The sequence below is a fragment of the Erinaceus europaeus genome, chromosome 4, assembly GCF_950295315.1.
Source record: "Erinaceus europaeus chromosome 4, mEriEur2.1, whole genome shotgun sequence".
Lineage (NCBI taxonomy): Eukaryota > Metazoa > Chordata > Mammalia > Eulipotyphla > Erinaceidae > Erinaceus > Erinaceus europaeus.
The window spans coordinates 88,046,269-88,066,642 of NC_080165.1; the positions used below are offsets into that span (position 1 = coordinate 88,046,269).

At 38.2% G+C, this 20,374-nt stretch overlaps 1 protein-coding gene across 2 annotated transcripts in view; it reads right to left on the bottom strand.

The window, feature by feature from the left end:
* The window catches only part of GFRAL (GDNF family receptor alpha like), a 78,553-nt gene that overhangs the window by 46,478 nt on the left and 11,701 nt on the right, over window positions 1-20,374 (bottom strand). The window contains exons 5-6 of one of the 2 annotated variants that reach the window (XM_007516522.2): window positions 18,008-18,338; window positions 3,326-3,576 (exon numbers count right to left, since the gene is read on the bottom strand). In XM_007516522.2, coding sequence (XP_007516584.1) covers window positions 3,326-3,576; window positions 18,008-18,338 — 582 coding nt within the window. Of the gene's footprint in view, window positions 1-3,325; window positions 3,577-17,983; window positions 18,339-20,374 lie in introns of those variants that run through there. The other variant, XM_060190011.1, reaches the window with a different exon arrangement.

A 20,374-nucleotide genomic window follows, 5' to 3' on the forward strand; every position in this document is an offset into this window, starting at 1 on the left:
TGAGGCTGAGATACGAGAGTTAAAGGATATTTTTTTAGCATTTAGGGACGTTAAACCATTTGCAGTTCACCCCAAGAACTCCATCCCCTAGATAACTGTTAAGTTTCCCCTGCCACTATAGCACCTTCCACTTCCGTAGATCTCTCCCCAGTGTCATCGAACCAAATCCAGACCTTCCCGGTAAATGTGGCCCCAAGTAGACAAATTCCTCAGGTGTGGCATCCATACTCCTCCACTGAGCTGAGAGAACTCAGACAAGCCGTGAAGGAGGACAGAATTCATGCTCCATGGACCAAGTCCATTTTAAGGAGTTTTTACCAGCACCTTAACACCCCCCAGGACTGGAAAGACCTGGCTTGTGCTGCACTCCCAGACCCCCTCTACCCACAATGGAAGGCATGCTTCCATGATGAATGCTCTAGACAATTGCAGGAAAATAGTAATAAACAGGTATAATTGAATTTTGATACATTGTTTGGAGCAGGAGCGTTTGAATCTGGAACTCAGCAGGCAGAAGCTAAGTTTCCAACTGGTTATTTTGAACAGGTACGCATCTGCACAACACAAGCATGGGAAAGTGTGACCCCAACCAATGTAGATTCTTCAGTCCCTATTAACTCTCTTTGCCAAAACACTGATGAAACCTTAACAAATTTCATCTTAAGGGTGAGGCAAACCTTAGAGATAAAGGTTTATAATCCTGAAATCCTCTCTTTCCTCCTGTGTTCTATTGTCTGGGATGGCATGATACCACAATTCAGTCAGGCATGTCTTATTCTTAAACACCTACACCCAGATAATTGGATTTTAGTGACACAGGAACTTACATCAGGCAATTATGGGACACCTGCTAGGACACAGGTTTATACAGTTACCTCACGTAATCAAAACGGGCCTGCTTTCAGTGCAGTCGCCAAGGACATTGGCGTAACCAATGTCCTGATAAGCTGTGACCACGCCTCCAGTCAGGGAAACCCCGCCTCCAGTTAGACTGGGGCACAGTATTCTGCAGTGGAATAGCATAATGCCAGAGATGATGATCGTAGTGTGGAAGCGCTCGCGCCCCATGAGGAGCTGGCCAGTCTTGCAATGATGTTATTCCTCGCGCCCACCTTTGCTGCAGTTTTTATGAGATGTTTGTGAAATGACAGAGTGCGATCGAGAGTAATGACAAGATAGACTGGCTGGGCTTCATGCTGGATTCTCGTACCGCCAAGCTGCACATTAAGCTCACGCGAGGCCGAGGCATGGTGTAGATGGAAAACAGATGATACTGTTTTTGCAGTGCTAGGGAAGTCGCCATTTTTTACAGTAATCAGATATCAGAGACATGTCTTTCATGAGTGTTTCCTCTAGGATGTTGAACTAGATGTCACCTGACGCGATCTGAAGAACCTGATTCACAGACTCCAAGGACAGAACTTTTTTACTGTCTGTCTGCCTTTCCTGCTTCTGCTTTGCCTGTCACGTTTTGGCGGTTCCAGCTCACAATCTACAGAAAATCGGAATTCCAGAGGCTGACCTTCCTCATGCAGCATTTCATCCCCTGCCATTTCTCCCCCTAGTCGCCTACATTGGACTGAGACTTCTATTGAACTTGCTGGTATACCCTTTGGACACGTTAGACAATTTTACAGCAGCTTCCTTCCCTTCACGTTGCTGGTTTTTCATAGACTGACCCTGAGTAGTTCATAGACTTTACACACTGTTGCCCTGGGCATTAGATAAAAGGAAAGGAGGAGATGTTGGGAAATTGTGCCAATGCAGTCACATCTGCTATGTTGTCCCTCAGGCTACTGCTAGTTCTCGCGAAAGTTGGGACATTCTCGGAGTGCCTGTTCAGCCATGTTATGCCTACAGGGCATTGTCTATATCCCCGCGATATTTGGAAGTGCTTTGGTTACTCCTCCCCCCTCCCATTCTCACGAGAGTTATTATCCTATCCTGGAGTGCTATGGTTACTCCTCCCCCTTCCCATTCTCACGAAAGCTACTCCTATAAAAGCCCTTTTTCTTCCGCACCTCGCTCTCTTGCCAGCGCTTCACTCTGGTGTTCAGACGCAGGAAAGGTTACTGCGTGAGGTAGCCATTTTCGCTACCTCCACGTGGCCCAACCTGCCTCTCTAGCACCCAACTCTGAGGTGCCAGCGCAAATAAAGATTTGTGTTTTCTCTTCGCTCCAGACCCCCTCTCTCTCATCTCCGCGGCCTGCGCACAACAACAATGATTAGTTAACAACTTGTTTGGCTTTATATGCTAACTCTTTTTACAGCCACCAGGTTCCAGATTCTAGCATGATGCCAACCAGACTACCAGGGGGAGACAAAACCACCAATGTGTCCTGGAGCTCCTTTACCATATTTGGGAGCTATTCTCTTCTCTGATCAGCTTTCTGGTCCTTTGTCCAGCCATGACATCATCTCTCCAGACAATGACTTGGATTCATCTGCATATCAGATTTCAGGCTCAGGAGAAAAAGTAATTAAGAAACTAGTATATCCCTTTGGAATATATCTAAAATATGCTTACTAGCTATCTACAAAACGGAGGACACCCCCACCCCAACTTTTCATCTGCACCATTCTAGCCTTTAGGTTCATGATTAGTTAACAATTTTTTTGGCTTTATATGTTAACTCTGTTTTCAGCCACCAGGTTCCAGGTGGTAACATGATGCTGACCAGACTTCCCTGGACAGATGACCAAACCAATGTGTCCTGGAGCTTGGCTTCTCCAGAGCCCCACCCCACTAGGGAAAGAGAGAGGCAGGCTGGGAGTATGGATCGGCCTGTCAACGCCCATGTTCATCAGGGAAGCAATTACAGAAGCCAGACCTTCCACCTTCTGCATCCCGCAATGACCTTGTATCCATAGTCCCAGAGGGTTAAAGAATAGGAAAGCTATTAAGGGAGTGGATGGGCTACGGAGTTCTGGTGGAATTGTGTGGAGTTGTATGGAGTTGCATCCCTCTTATCCTATGGTTTTGTCCTGTTTCCTTTTTATAAATAAATAAATAAAAGTGAGATTAAAAATGAATTGTACCTGTACGCCTGTTACCATACATTCTTGTTAATCATTATTAAGTCACTAATAAAATTATTAAAATATGGGAAACATCAATTTCAATTCATTAAGATTTATAACGATTTATTATAATAGATTCCTGAACTATTCACCTTACTAGTAAGAGAATATTTTATACTGTTGATATTGATATCTATATATGCTCATTATAGAGATAAATTATGTGAAATGTACCACTTATTGGTAAATAAATATTAAGAAGATGATGAAATTGCAAACATTAAATTATCTACGTGTACTTACCAAAACATGATCTTCTATGTAGTATATGCTGGAAAACCTTGCACAAAGCTTCTTCACTTGGGGCAATGGCCCTACAGGTGCATTCCACTTGAAGGACAGTCCCAAGAGTACCAATATAAGCTGCTTTGCAGTCATCACTGGCTGAGCAAATGATGTCCTGCTTGCCTAAGTTACTAATGCAGGTATCATCTTCATGGCATGTTCTAGCCAAATGCTGCCAGCATTTTGACTGAAATGTTTTATAGCGTCTCCTAGAAAAAGTTAACAAATAGAATTAGTCTTTGAAAAAAAATGTTTCATATTAACACAAAATTCTGTCTTAGCACTAGTGAAAGACTGACATAAAACAAGCCTTTTGATGACGCTTTATAGATTTAAACTAAGTTTATACTTTCAAACATCCCAACAGAGAGAATGAAAGGGAAAAAAAAGAAATCTTGTGAATTATATTCTATTTCTTATGAAGGACAGAGGCTAATTTTGAGATACCCTCTATGAATTTTCCATTTTTGCTATTTTTTTTTTTTTTTTTTACTGACTGATGGTTCACCATATGAGTTCCTTGGAAGGCTTATTAACAATATTTTAAAGCAGAATGTTAATTTGTGAATAATATTTGGCCATTATTTCATATGAAGTGGTTTCAGATAAATCTTTTGATTTTGTGTGTGTGTGTGTGTGTGTGTGTGTGTGTGTGCCAAGTTTCCCACAGAATGTTGAGTACTCTTTCTTATCATTTTCAAGCAGATGAGTTAGCTTTGACAAAATTATTTGAGGTTCTTCTTCCTGGCAGCAAAAGCTAATTGAAAGCAAAACATTATATGTTTACTTAATGACCAAGATAACACATCAAAACTGCATTATTTCCTAACTTTTCTGATTGCCTATTTTATTCTTACTCTACTAAATAAAAACATAACATGTACGTTTGCAGAGATGCATGTATAGTGTAAAAAAATCTGGGCTGGGTGGTAGAGCACCTGGTTAACTGCCTACATTACAATGCACAAGGAACACAGGTTCAAGCCCCTGGCCCTCACATGTAGGAGGAAAGTTTTGCAAGTGTTGAAGCAGGCCTGCAGGCGTCTCTCTCTCTCTCTCTCTCTCTCTCTCTCTCCTCTCCCTCTTCCCCCTCAATTTCTGTCTATCCCTATCTAATAAATAAAAATAATTAGTAAAAGTTTTACAAATCAATTTTAAAGCTATTACAGTCATCGTCTCAATTATGTCTTATACTTTTTGAACATGCACTGAACATGTATAAAAATTCTCTGAACACATGAAATTTAAAAAAAAAATTTTAAATATTTATTTATTTTTCCCTTTTGTTGCCCTTGTTGTTTAACATTGTTGTGATTATTGATGTCTTTGTTGTTGGATAGGACAGAGAGAAATGGAAAGAGGAGGGGAAGACAGAGATAAGGAGAGAAAGAAATCTGTAGACCTGCTTCACCGCCTGTGAAGCAACTCCCCTGCAGGTGGGGAGCCAGGGGCTCAAACCTGGATAATTCTGCCTGTCCTTGTGCTTTGCGCCAGGTGTGCTTAACCTGCTGCGCCACTGCCTGACTCCCAACACATGACATTTTTATGAACTCATCCACTCTAACAATGCTGCTCTGTTTAAGTCCAAAATTAAGTTAACTTTAGTAACCCTATATTTTAAATCCTATTTTAATATGATCAGATTCTGTTCTATAAGATGGAAGTTTATTCATTTATTTATTTATATTGATTTAACATTGGTTTACAATATTATCAGGACTGACAAGATAGAGTACCCAGTGAGATGTGTGCCTTGCCATGTTGTGTGGTTCTGTGTCAAACCCAGGTCCTACAAAGGAAGTGTTGTGGAATAAGAGGAAGCTCCAGAGCTGGGGTATCTCTCTCTCTCTACCTTTCCATCTGAATGAACAAAAGCCATCCCTGATCAGAAAGACAGTATAGTGATTTGTGAACATATTTTAATGTTGGGATGCCAGAGGCATCAGTTTCAACCCTCCAGTTACCACCAAAAGCCAGGACTGAGTAGTGCTGTTATTTATCTGTATATCTTTCTCTCATTAACACACACAAACACACACACACACACACACACACACACACACACACACACACACACACACTCACACACACACACACACACACACACACACACACACACACAGCAGAAATAAAAATTAAAAAGCAGTCCAGAGCAAGGTCCTGGTTTTACCAAACCAAACCAAATTAAAATAACAATACCATAAAATTTCAGGAATATAGTCAAACCTATGCATATGGTAAAGAATGAATGTGTGTCCATATACAACTCACCACTCCCAACAACAAATTGTGCCATTTTACTGAATAGAATTCTCACCCTAGTTTCCTCTGATTCCTCTGATAGTCATCCTAGTTTTTACAGAGCCTAAGAATAGCTTGGTTGTTGCTATTATCATTATTTTTTTTACAAGTTTGTGTATTTATGTTCCACATGAATGAAACAATCTAGTAGCTGTCTTATCCTCAGTTAGCATGATTACTTCCAGTTAGCATGATTACTTCCAGTTCCATCTATTTTGGTTTGAACAGCATCACCTTTTTAATAGCAAACTAGTCTTCATTTGAGTATATATCTCATCAATTCTTTATCTTTTAGATGGTATTTAGGCTTATCTTATAGTTTGGCTATTGTAAATAGTGCAGCTATGATCAAAGGGGTTCATGTATCCATTTGAATTGGTGAATCTATGTCTTTTAATAAATGAATAAGAATGGGGGCCCGATGGTAGCACACCTAGTTGAGTATACATATTACAATATGCAAAGACCCTGCTTCAAGCCCCCGATCCCCACTGGGGCAAAGCTTCACAAGCGGTGAAGCAGTATTACAGGTATCTCTTTCCTTCTTTATCACCCTTTTCCCTCTCATTCTCTCTATATATTCAAAGTAAATAAAAATAATATAACATGCCTAGGAATGACATTTCAGGGACCTTAAGGTATTCCTCCATTCCATCCCATTCCATTCCATGCCATGCCATGCCATGCCATCCCACCCCACCCCACCCCACCCCACCCCACCCCACCCCACCCCACCCCTTCCTTTCCCTTCCCTTCCCTTCCCTTCCCTTCCCTTCCCTTCCCTTCCCTTCCCTTCCCTTCCCTTCCCTTCCCTTCCCTTCCCTTCCCTTCTTCCCTTTCTTCCTTCCTTCCTTCCCTCTCTTTCTTTCTTTCTTTCTTTCTTTCTTTTCTTCTTCTCTCCTGCTTTCTTTCCTTTATTCTTTCTTTCTTCTTTTCTTTAGGCATCCATTTACATAGGAGTAACATTAGTTTACAGCCCCACCAACAATGTACCACAGTTGCCTTTTCTCCACATTCTAACCAGAAACTGTTGTTTCCTATCTTTTTTATGTAGGCTATTCTCAGCATGAGTATTTTATCATGGTTTAAATTTGTATTTCTCTTCTTTATTTTTAGTTTTTTATTAGTGATTTAATATTGATTTACAAGATTACACGTCCACAGGGGTATACCATATCATCCCTACCACCAGAGTTTTGAATCCCCAGTCCCTCCATTGCAAGCCATAGCAGTTCTCCCAAGTTTCCAGACATGGATTAATCACTATCTCTACAACTATCTGTCTACATTTGAATGTTCCCCATTTTCTTCCAGGTCCAGTCCTCTCTTCCTCGCTAAGCTGCACATAACCCTATTACTTCATCCAACTGTCCCTTCCTTTTCCCTCTTCTCTCTTCAGGTCCTTATGAAGCTGGAGTTCAGAGCCTTCTTATCCTTTTACTCCTATCACTTCTCCCCCACTGGGAGTATGGATTAAAATAGTTTGTTGATGTGCAGAAGGTAGGATTTCTAGCTTCTGTAATTGCTTCTCTACTGGACATGGGTGTTGGCAGGTCTGTTCATAGCCCCAGCCTATTTCTATCTTTCCCTAGTGGGATAGAGTTCTGTAGAGGCATGGTTCCAGGACACATGGGTGAGGTCCTCTGCCTAGAGAAGTCAGGATGGAATCATGATATCATCTGCAACTTGATGTCTGTGAGGCAGCAGAATATAAAGTTGAGACAAAATGGTTAATGAACAGGAAACAAACAGTAGGAACAGAGCAGATGAGATTAGGGATTATAGGGTTGAAGGGAGCTAGAAAGTCCACTTTAAGCATGTTTCTAGGGGACCACAACTATGGTAGTTTTTACTTGAGTTTGATAGCTAGGATGTTGGATAAAACTATTTCTGAGAGAATGGTGTCATAGTAGAGAAAAGGGCTGGCAAGTTGGGTTAGTAAGAGAGAAGCTCCCGTTCTTTTAAACATTCTCCGAATAAAGTTAACTATTTACCTCCAGCCACCTGACTCAGGGCCCATATACATACATCCATATATATTTAGCAGCAGAGCCTGTGTAACCTCTAAGTCCCTATTGGTCTGAGCTCGCAGCTCTTGGTCACAGTTGTGAACACAGCTGGCTGCCCTCATTTCAGGACCAGTCTTCCTGGAGTGGCAGGGCAGGATGCCAAAACCTCCCTTTAGAGACTAGGGCAGTCTCTAACATCCCTGTTTCATGGTGAGGGCAAGCTCCTGGGAAGGCCCTCAAAAGGGTTTATGATGATGTTCTTGATGAAAATGAGCGGTGTAGAGAAGGACCTAATAGAGGTCTAGGCCCATCATATTTGTGTCAGGATTCCCTGACTAGGGCCCCAGCTGATGAAGTGCTGTGATATTGACCAAAAAGGGTCGTTATTAAGTGAGCCAGTTTCTTGATTTTGTCCAACTGCCATTGTCCTCTCTTAATCTGATGACCTTAAACTTTATCCCAGTTGTTTAAGCATTGAGTGTCATTTGTTGAATCCAAATAGAATTAGGTTTTTGGGATCTGTCTTCTTTGGACCTTTCTTCTAGATTGCCAAGTTAATTTGGTCTAAATCAAAGACTGTATAATAATGCCTTCTTTAGTCACTTAAACCTGGAATCCTAGTTGAAGTGCCTAAAACAATTTTTTTTTTAAAGTTTTCTCTAACAATATTATACCATAGTGCCACCTATGGGAAAATAGAAGAAAGCAGCACAAACACAACACATATACCCCTTGAGCAAAAGACGCAAGATGGAAATCCTTAAGGGTAATTATATGTTTCCAGAGATCTAATATAAAGGCGCAGAATTGGAGACTATAGTAGACAAATGATTTAGATAAATTTTTATAACAAAACATAATGAAGTTAGAGAATGTCAATTTAACAACAACAACAACAACAACAACAACAACAAAAAACCCGTGATATCTGAAAAGAGATACAGGAGCAGAAAGAATTCACTAGAGACTGAAGATATAAAAGATTTTCTATGCATAGTTATGACGATCACAGTAAATACAGTATTATTTATAGCTACTGGGAAAATGGCTCAACTAGTAGGGTATCAGACTTTATTTTCTCAAGTTCTTTTTAAAAATTTATTTATTTTATTTTTATTTTAGCAGGGCAATACTCAACTCTGGCTTACTGCCATGGGGGACTGAACCTTAAACATCAGGCCCTTAAGTATTACAGCCTGCTTATGTAACCATTATGTTATCTTCCCTGAGGTTCCTATTTTGATCCCTAGCACCATGTATCATAATGGTATTCTGGTCTCTCTTGTTCCATTTACTTCTAGTTCATGTGAAACTCTCTCTCTTTCATATATCTATATATATCTGTATAGATATATATAGATATATGAAACAAGTAGGTGATTGAGCAGTGGTACAGTCGTACGCTTGGTAGAACACACCAGTTAACTATGTTCAAGTCCTGGTCCTCATCTGTTGAAGGGATGCTTCATAAGAGGTAAAAGCAGTGGGTGAGGGTATAGCATAATGGTTATGCAAAGAGACTTTCATGCCTGAGGCTCTCAAGTCCCAGGTTCAATCCCCCACTCTACCATAAGCCAGAGCTCTGATAAAAAAAAAAAAAAAAAGAGGTAAAAGCAGTGCTGCAGGTTGTCTCTCTTTCTCTTTTCCTCTCTATTCACCTTTCATTATCATCTCAATTCTTCTGCATATGTATTAAAACAAAGGCCACCAAGAGCAGTGGCTTAATCATGAAAGCATGAGCCCAAGTAACAATCCTCATGACAATAAAAAAAAAAGAAGCTTAGCAATTAGGATCAATCTCACAGAAGCAGACATAGCAATAATAATGACAAAATTATAGTAATGATACAAAGAGAAAAATATCTGGGAAAAATAAACTCTATGAGAACTATCAGGCTACATTAGAAGAAGAAACATAGGAATAATAACCCAGAAGGTAATATGAGATAAAGGAATGAAGGTTCTAGTAAAATATATAACAACTGAAAAATTCCCAAACTAAAGGGAAAAGAATGACCATAGATTAAAGTAAGCTGAAAAAACACCTAAATACTCATATACAAAGCAACCTATGCTGAGATACATCATTGTTAAAATTCAGAGACAAAAAAATATTAAAGTCAGGGACCAAGTGGTGGTGCACCTGGTTAAGTGCATGTTACAATGTACTAGGACCCAGGTTCAAGCCCCCAGTCCTCACCTACAGTGGGAAAGCTTCACAAATGGTGAAACTGTGTTACAGACATCTCTCTGTTCTCTCTCCCTCTCTCTCTCTCTCACCCCTTCCTCTCAATTTCTGGCAGTCTCTATCCAGAGACTTTATTTATTTATTTATTAATTTATCTATTTATATCCTTTATTTATTTATCTCTTTATAAATAAATAGATAATACAAAATAAAAAATAATATTAAAGTTTACTAACATAAAAATATCATGCACTATACAAAGGGACCTCCACCAGTTTTGATTGGATTTTTCAGCAGAAAATCTGAAGACTAAGAGATAGTGGAATGACATATTCACAATATTAAAGGACAAAAGCTGTCACTCATGGATAATATAACCTGAAAATTATCATCCAAATATGATGGAGAAATATAGGAAATTGACAAATACTAATGTAGTTTACTACCTGGCCTGAAAGAAATATTGAAAGGAAATTCTTCTACTTGAAAAGAATGGAGGGCTAGAGGAAATTCTCACTGATAGAGCAACTGCCTTGTTTCATGCAATCCAGATTTGACTCTTGAAACCACAAGGAGTACCAAGTCACAGAAGGCAGCTCCAGTACTGTTGTGATCTTTATTTCTCTATCTGAATGAAAATGTCTAGGAATAGTGAAGTCAAACACCACAGTCTCAGTGCATTAAAAAAAAAAAAAACAGCAAAAGAATACCAATGTCTTGAGCAAGACGATAGATAGTAAAGTAATACAGAATAATAAATATGCTCAACAGTGAGATAGAAAAACATAAAAGTTGAAGAGGACAGTATCTATATAGTCAGTAGGCTACTTTTAGACAGAAAATTTGATACAGGTCTCATGATAAACACATATGAAATATCTAGAGCAGAGATTATGAAGAAATCAAGAGAATTTTCAAAAAAAATTATCCAAATGAAATGGCGGAGAAAACACAAGGAAAAAGAAATGAAACATATATAAATAATAAGAAAAAAAAGATGACGTTAAGTCCCATATCAGTATTCTCCCTATATGTAAACACTCCAATCTCACCAATAGAATAAACCAAAGCCCACAATGAGATATCATGTAATGCATGGGGAATTAGACTATATAAAAATACTAGAAACAAGTATTAGCTACAGTGTAGAGAAAAAAAAAATCAACATTCCTACACTATTTGTGGGAATGGAAGTTGATACAGTATCTGCAAAAAAGTGTAAGGAGTACTCAAAATACTAAAAATTTGAAATATGTCATGATTTTCCAATGCCATTCCAAGGTATTTATCCAAATATGAAAACAAATTCAAGGATTTGGGCAATCTGGCCTTGGAGTAGCAGCAGATGAAACATCACTCCTGTGATCAACTAGATAAAGTAATGAATAAACATCTAGACCCTCACTACATTACAAATACAATTTCTGAAGAAACCCACTGAGTCACAGGTGGATGCAGTCACATGTGAAAAGGAGTGAAGGAGAACACTCAAAACAAAAGAAGTTTAAGCCAGCAGCTATCACACAGCACAATCTTGGTAGTATCATTGTGGAACATAGAAACAGCTCTAAGAGGGCAGGAGTTTATCAGGAGAAAACCTGACTGAAAACTAAAGTTAAGTGGTCTGACCAGGCTGCAATAGCAGGCTTCCAGATTGCAGAGTACAGACTGAAAAAAGAGAGCAGGTCCCTATTTCATTGTCACAGGTACTAAATGTGTGCAGGGACGTATTTTAAAATCTCTTCTCCTTCTAACCATGACATATATCTTAGCCACAGTGTCACCCACTGGCTGAACAACAGAACCACACTTAGCCAAAATATGGGGAAAAATACAATTATCAAACACAAAAAGGCTTGGAAAAAAGTCAGAGGCAGAATTCTGAAAACTCATTATGAAGGCAATTCAGAATCTAAATATCAATACAGACACAAACTCAGAAACTCAGAGACCATTTTAACAAAGAGTTGCAAAACACACAAAGACAACTCCAAACAGAGTGACAGGATGTGAAGGAAATTTTGGGTTGAGTTAAGGCTTGTATATTAGGCCCAGCAAGTAGAATAAATCAGGTTGAGGAGAGAAGATAGGGGTTAGGACATAAACCATCACACTCTGAGTGCAATGCTATTGGAGAGAAAAGGTTTATGAAAAATGAAATGCCAGACATCATCAGAAAAAAGCTATGAAGAGTTATTGGGATCCCCAAGGACAAAGGAAGGGGAAGAGGAGCAAGAATGTATTTAAAGATAACATAGCAGAAAAATTTCTTCACATAGACATCCAGGATGTCTCTGAATCCAAAATGACCCACAAAAAGAACACATCATAATAAAAATATCAAAAAACAAAGACAAGAAAACAACATTGCAGGCTGCCAGAAAAAGGAAGAATCTGGCATATAGAAGTAGAACCATAAAGTTATTTTTATATTTATTTATTTATTCCCTTTTGTTGCCCTTGTTATTTTATTGTTGTAGTAATTGTTGTTGTTATTTATGTTGTCATTATTGGATAGGACAGAGAGAAATGGAGAGAGAAGGGTAAGACAGAGAGGGGGAGAGACCTGCTTCACTGCTTGTGAAGTGACTGCCCTGCAGGTGGGGAGTTGGGGGCTTGAACTGGGATCCTTATGCGGGTCCTCGTGCTTTGAGCCACCTGCGCTTAACCCTAACGAACCCTTGAGGGTAAAAAGGGAATGGAACAATTAGTTCAAAGTATTATAGGATAAGAATTGTACAGGGCTGGGTGGTGACACACCTGGTTGAGTGCACGTGCTCCATTGTGCCAAGGACCCAGGCTCAAGCTCACAGTTCCCACCTACAGGGGGAAAGCTTTTGTGAGTGGTGAAGCACTGTTGCAGGTGTCTCTCTGTCTCTTTCCCTCTCTACCATCCTCTTCCCATTTGATTTCTGGATATCTCTATCTAATATATCAATAAAGATAATAAAAAATAAATTTAAAAAACTCAAAAAAAAGCAAAACTAAGGTAAGAATTGGCAACCACAAGTTCTCTTATTTTGCCAAAATTTCCTTCAAGTATGAAGGGAAAGTAAGGATATTTTGAACATAAAGAAACTGAAGGAATTCATCATCACCAATCTTGCCTTGCAAGAGTGACAAAAAGAAGTCCCACATGAAAAGAAGTAAAGGAATCTAACTCTATATTAGGTGATCTAGATTAGAACAGAACCAGGAACACAAACAACATCAACAGGAGAAAACAAAGACATAGAAAAGGGGAGGAGAAAATGGGTATGCCAATACAACCTATGAACCAAGTTCAACTTAAAAGAGACTGTAAATTAGACACAACGCTCATGGTAACACAATAGCATTCTCCAAGGGAATTGAACTACTTGTCCACAACTTTGTGTGGAACCACAAAAGAGCCATAAACTGCTAAAGAACCTTGGGAAAAAAAAAGGAAATAAATGGAGGCTACATACGCCTCAACTTCATCTTATACTACAACGAAATGGTGATTCCAACAACATAGGACTGGGATAAAAATGGACACCCAGATTAGTGGGACAGAACCAGGAGCCCAGATACAAACCCACATATATATAGCCACCTAATATATGTCAAAGTGGCCAAAAGTACTCAATGGGGAAATGATAGCTTCTTTAACAAATACTGTTGGAAAAATTGGACAGCCATATGTTGAAAAATGAAACTAGACCACTACTTAAAAACCACACATCGAAGTCAGATCAAATAGACCAAAATATTAGGCCAGAAACTTTAAAATCCCAATCTTTGCCTCACCTTAGACCGAACATGAAGGAATAGTGTTAGGTGGGATGAGTCAGGAAGAGAAGGCCCAACATGAAAGCCTTAATTCAATCCAAAGTTTTCTTCACATCCTGTGGCTCTGTTTAGAGTTGTCTTTGTGTGTTTTGCAACTCTTTGTTAAAATGGTCTGTGAGTTCCTGAATTTGTGTCTGTATTAATATTTAGATTCTGAATTGCCTTCATAATGAGTTTTCTGAATTCTGCCTCTGACTTTTTTTCCAGGTCATTGTGTGTTTAATCAATTGAATGAATACTGAATGACTTTACTTATAGATGGAATTTGGGAGACAGGGACAGAAAGAGAAAATACAAAGTAAGACTTGGACTGGAAATAATGAACTATACCAAAGCAAAGAATTCTGGGGAGGGAGTTGAAGGGTGGGCAGGAGGGCACTAGTCCTAAATTGGGTATGATAATGTTTTGTAAACACATATTATGCAGAACTAGGAAACTAAACCCAGAAACCATTAACCCCTAATAAAATGAAACAAACAAACAAACAAAAAAACCCCAAAGAAATAATAAATCCAAATACACTATGATGTCTATGTTCATAGCAGTGTTATTTATAATGGCTAAAATATAGAGCCATTGTTTAAAATAAACATTGAAGGTAAAAATAAACATTGAAGGTTGATTGAATAAAAAAACTGTGTCATCTAAACACAACACTTTACAACTAAAATATAAAATGTTGCCTTCTGTGATAACAAGAATAAAATTAATTATAATTATGCTTAATGAAATGAGTCAGAAGTGAAAGTCTCATAGGTTCATGCACACATGCTAAATAAATAACCAAGCAAATGAAGTGCACAACAAACATAGCACAACAAAAATAACTATTTTAAACACATGTGTTATTTTATTTATTTATTAAATTTTAACAAAAATAGCAAGACTGTAAATGTGGATAATAGAGAAGGTCATGAAAACTGGGGAAATGAGTAAAGGCTATCAAAATAATAGTGTGATTGCAGTAGAGCTGTGGATATGGTTAGATAAAGAATGTATAGATAAATTGAAGGGATGAATGGCTGATTGGCTAAATAAATACATATTGTAGAATATTGCTTCTAAGATAGAATTTTAAGTAAATACTTTTTTCACCACCTTCATGTATTCATACATATAAAAATATAATGTATCATATATTTAACTTTCTATGACTTATTATTGGTAGTATTTAATCCTCTCTCCTGATGCATATCTATATTAATTGAAATTAACAGTTATTTACAACATCATCATTGACCTTTCAAAGAATAAAGAGTTTCAAAGCCTTTCTTGAGTTATAGACTATGAGCAGGAATACAAATTATATATTAAAAACTGAGTGTTCTACTTTGCTCCACATGTAAGCTCTTCAAAGGCAAATAATAAGGCATAGATATCCTCAGTGAAGAAGTTTTTTATTTGAAGATTTTCCCCATCCAGATTACATTAAAATAATTTAATATCAATTCTGGAAAGCTTCTTAAGACAAAATTTTCTTGAGACACAGGATTTGTTTTTAAATCTTGATTATAAATATTGTATAATATATCCAGCACCTCTGCCAAGAATCCACTAACAGAATATTTGCATGCATGAAAATGAAATAAAAGCACACAGACCATACTCTCTGAAGTAATCTCTATAAGATAAACTACATAGGAAAATATATATGTGTATATATGTATGTGTAGAGATAAATGCACATCACAACATTAGAAAAGTTAAGAGTAGTGGATCAAGAGGTGGTGCAGTGGATAAAAGCATTGAACTCTCAAGCATGAGGTCCTGACAGCACATGTACCAGAGTGATGTCTGGTTCTTTCTTTCTCTATTATCTTTAAAATAAATAAATAAACAACTAACTAAATAAATAAATAATTAAATAAGTCTTTTTAATAGTTAAGAGTAAGACATTCTAAAGTATAGGGAAATGAGATGGTATCTTTTGAGTACCTACCATATTGCAGACCCTCCACCAAGTACTTTGTAGAGGTCATTAAACTCAGAAATTCTTCCCAAAGAAAATCAACAACATTATTAGAAGTCACTCTGAGAGGAGATCAATGCCAAACTGAGTTTAATGAGAGAGGGTGTATTTTGGAATTCAGTGTGGACTTTCCCAAGGACTAGAACAGCAGGTTCTATCACTTTCTATACAACCATTTTATGTGATAGAAATTCTCAAATATATCATGCTTTGTGGTTGACTGCAAATAGTTTCAACATAATGTAGCAATGGAATCAGATAAAACTGAGCATGCATTCATTAAGAAATCTGATATTTCTATAGGATTTTTTTTAAAGTAAGAGAGAATAAAAAAGGTATCTGGTTTAAATACTATTATAATTGTTAGTGTAGCTACATTATTAGCTATACAGGCTACAAGAATATATGTGTGACCAAAGTAGACAGAAATGCAGAAAAATAAGAAAGAAAGAAAGAAAGAAAGAAAGAAAGAAAGAAAGAAGCTAGAGACTGATTCCCTTGAACATTAAGAAGGGATGCAAGGCTAGTTCAAAATAGGTAAATCAATAAATGTGATCCACCATATCAGCAAATTTGAAACCAAAAAAATCATATTATTATTTCAACAGGTGAAGAAAAAGTCTTTGACAAGATCCAGCATACTTTCATGATCAAACATTTAAAAAAATATGTGGGTAGTTGGGAAAGTCCTCAACATAGTTGAGTAACAATACAGTAGACCAACAGCAAATATAATCAGTGATGAGAAATTGAAAGCTTTCCTTCTTCAGTCATGTACAAGGCAGGGCTGCCCACTATCACTGAATAGTATATAAGTCCTATTCATAGCAAATAGGCAAGAAAAAATAATCAGAACTGTTTGGTACTAGAACCAAAATAAAAACTGACCAGTGGGATAGAGTCAAAGGACAGAAATAAGCCCCCCATATGTATGGACAACTAATTTTTGACCTGGAGGACAAAAACATTAAATGGAGTAAAAACAGGAAGAATGGAAGTGGTAATAAGTGAACCAGACCATTGACATTTCTGTTCAAAATTCTCTAATCTGTGCAATTTACTTGGAGTAAAAATTCATGTACTCATTACTCCTCAAGACATTAATCAAGTCATGGCTGCCTCCCCAAGAATTTCTAGCTGTATCCTATCATGCTCTCTTTATACATTCTCCTTCTCCTTCTTCTCCTTTTTCCTCTTCTCCTTCTCCTCCTCCTTTTTCTTCTATGATTATTTAATATGGATATGGCATGTATATTTTCTTCCTTCATACCAGTTGATGTAATTGCTTGCTGTCTTTTTTTCCCCTCAGATATTGACTAAGACATGCACATTACCACACTTTCTTAAGTCTTCTAAAATTTTTCCTATTAGTTAATAAACCACTTCTAATTTTCATTCTTCACTGCAGCTTTTCTTGCCCACCAACAACCTTTTTTAATCTCTCTCTCTCCCTCTCTCTCCATCTCTCTCTCCCTCTCTCTCTCTCTCTGTGTGTGTGTGTGTGTGTGTGTGTGTACAGAACGTTCATTACCTCATGATGTAGTACTTTTCCCCCCCTTATTTACCATCTATCTTACTCTGTCCTAACTAGAATATAAATATCATAACACAATTCTGGCTGTTAAATAAAGATCCTTTAACACATCAACATCAAAGTTAGAAGTAACTACCATTTAATTTAAGCAAATTGTCATTTGAAATGTTTTAAGTGATCAGTTTTAGTAAATTTTCTATCACACACTGAAGGCAAGAGTAGTAGTGGGTGCTGGATAAACATAATGTAGTAAATAATAAGCAACTGACTGACTTCCCTGAGAATCAAGGGTATGAGCTTAGGGAGAGGAGGATGGGTACATTTCTGACATCATGATATGTGCTGAGGTTGTTCAGACTGTTCTAAAACTGCTTTCTCCTTCCTTATCTCCAATCTAAAACAAAAAGGCACTTATTCTGAAGTTTGAAATATCACCTTGAAGAAATCCTTTGACTTTAACAGCATTTTCATAATCAAACCAAAACAAACCAACAAACAAAAAATGAAAAAGTTGACCTCTAAGTCAGGACTGTTGATAAATTCAGTAATACAACATGAATATACAGTGCTAATAATACTATTTCATCATTACCAAATCCTGACATATTGAACTTTCTTTATTACAAAACTTGTTCTGAATTTGAGTTTCAAAATGGATACTACATATGTACTATAGATTCAAGAATCTGAATTGCAAGGCTTTGTTTATATCATGTTGGATGATGGTGGGAACTTGACCTAATGTAATGAAATCAAGTGCTAGGACTGGACTGTAACAAATAAGGTGCCGAAATAAGAAAGTAAAGTATGCGTGTTTTTACTCACCTGCACAATTCATCATTTCTGCAGCTGTGAATTACATTGAGGCAAGTAGGGGGTGGAACTATGTTCATTGCACATGGCTTGCTGTGAAGAGCTTCTTTGGACTGCTGACAAGGTAGATCAGATTGAGCACAGTCACAAAAAGCCAACATCTGGGCAATGTTAAAAGGCATATTTTGATAGAAGAACCGTATGGCTGCTTGGCAGTGTTTCACATCACACAGACTTCCATTTGCTGAGCAAGCTTTAAGGTAAGGGGCCAACTGTGTATTACAGACCATATCCCCTACACATGCCTCTGCCACTTCCATACAAGACAGGATCCCATTGATACCTGTAAGCAATGATATGCCTATGTTGTGGAAAAGTAAATGCCAAGTTGTACACAGAGAATCTGCAAAACACCCTGGGAAAATCTACAAACAAAACACAATGATTTACCAAATGCACTATTTCTGGCAAGCTTTATACTCTTTTACAGCAATCACAAGTTTACTAAGTCCTGAGTAGTAGGCTATTTGGATCATCTTTCTAGAATGCGATATATATGGTGATCCAGAAATAATGTGAAGTGTGGAGGGCCAAAATTGAACTGAAGGAAAAATGTTTGAGTTCAGGCCTTTTAAATACAAACAATAAATCTTCAGAAATTGTATTAGTGCTTTATAGTGAGCTCATGGTGAGTTTATTGGCTCAAGTCAAAATTATTCTTGTTCTGTTGCTTTAGTATATAGGAACAAATCTTATTAAAGTTTCCACTTAATTAAATAGCATATAGAACATTCTGGAAATATATATATATATATATATATATATATATATTATTAAAGCATCCCTCAAAATATACACAAGAAAATTAGTGTCAAACAATATAATCAATATGATTAAAATATCCATAAAACTAAGGTCTTTTTGGCTTAATTATAGAGTATTCCTTCAAAATCTATAGATAGTTAATAAATAAAGCAGTTGTTTTGACCTATTAGTGGACGAAATCTTCTGTTTTGGAGAAGAAACGATATAGTGTTGGCCACCCATGGAGATCTTGACTAGGAGACTAGGAGACCACGGTGCCAGACAGTGTCATAGGCTGCTGTGAGATCAACAAAGACAGCACCTGTCTTTAAATTCTTCTGGAATCCATTTTCAATGTAAGTTGAGAGGGCCAGGGCTTGTTCGCAGGTAGATCTTCCTGGGCAGAAACCAGCTTGGGCGGGTGATAGGAATTTCTCTGTAAGATGAGAAATACGTGACAGAAGCAGCCTCTCAAGGAGTTTGTAACACACGGAGAGGAGAGAAATTGGTCTATAGCTGGCGGCCAGTGTTGGGTCTTTCTTTGGTTTCAAAACTGCTATAATCTTCGCACGACGCCAAACTTTGGGCATAGACTCAGATTCCAAGACGTGGGACAAGAATGAAGCGATCCACTTCTTTGCCGCGGGGCCAAGGTTAAGAATGAGTTCTGGGGTGATGTTATCATAGCCAGCAGCTGTTCCCGGTTTAACCCTCTTCAAAGCGTCTTCCAGTTCAGACAGTGTAAAGGGAGAGATTTTTGGAGATGGACAAGATAACTGGAAGTGAGATGACCACTCATGGGAAATTTCTCTTTTCCTGTAAAAAATGGCAACTAATCCCTAGCACTGCAAAAACGGTATCATCTGTTTTCCATCTACACCATGCCTCGGCCTTGCGTGAGCTTAATGTGCAGCTTGGCGATACGAGAATCCGGCAAGAAGCCCAGCCAGTCTATCTTGGCGTTACTCTCGATCGCACTCTGTCATTTCACAAACATCTCATAAAAACTGCAGCAAAGGTGGGCGCGAGGAATAACATCATTGCAAGACTGGCCAGCTCCTCATGGGGCGCGAGCGCTTCCACACTACGATCATCATCTCTGGCATTATGCTATTCCACTGCAGAATACTGTGCCCCAGTATGGTTCCGTAGCCCCCATGTCCACTTGGTCGATTCCAAATTATATTCCTCCATGAGGATAATTTCTGGAACCATCCGTTCCACCCCGGTTCCATGGCTGCCAGTTCTTAGCAACATCGCCCCGCCAGATATTCGTTGGGATGCGGCATCATCTAAGTTCATTTCCCACGTCTATGCTCGACCGGACCTGCCAGTATACGAGGATATCTTCGCCCACCCTGTCCAACGCTTGACGTCTCGTCACCCAACCTGGTCCCCTATGCCTACACTGATCTTCTCTGTTCCAGTCTCTTGGAAACAGAGTTGGCAGTCAGCTGAGGTAAAGAACAAACACCTCATCACAGATCCCTGCAAGCGTCAACCTGGCTTTGACCTAGTATGTTATGTGGGCCCTCCTCAATCGCTATCGAACAGGCCATGGCCGGTGCGCCGCTA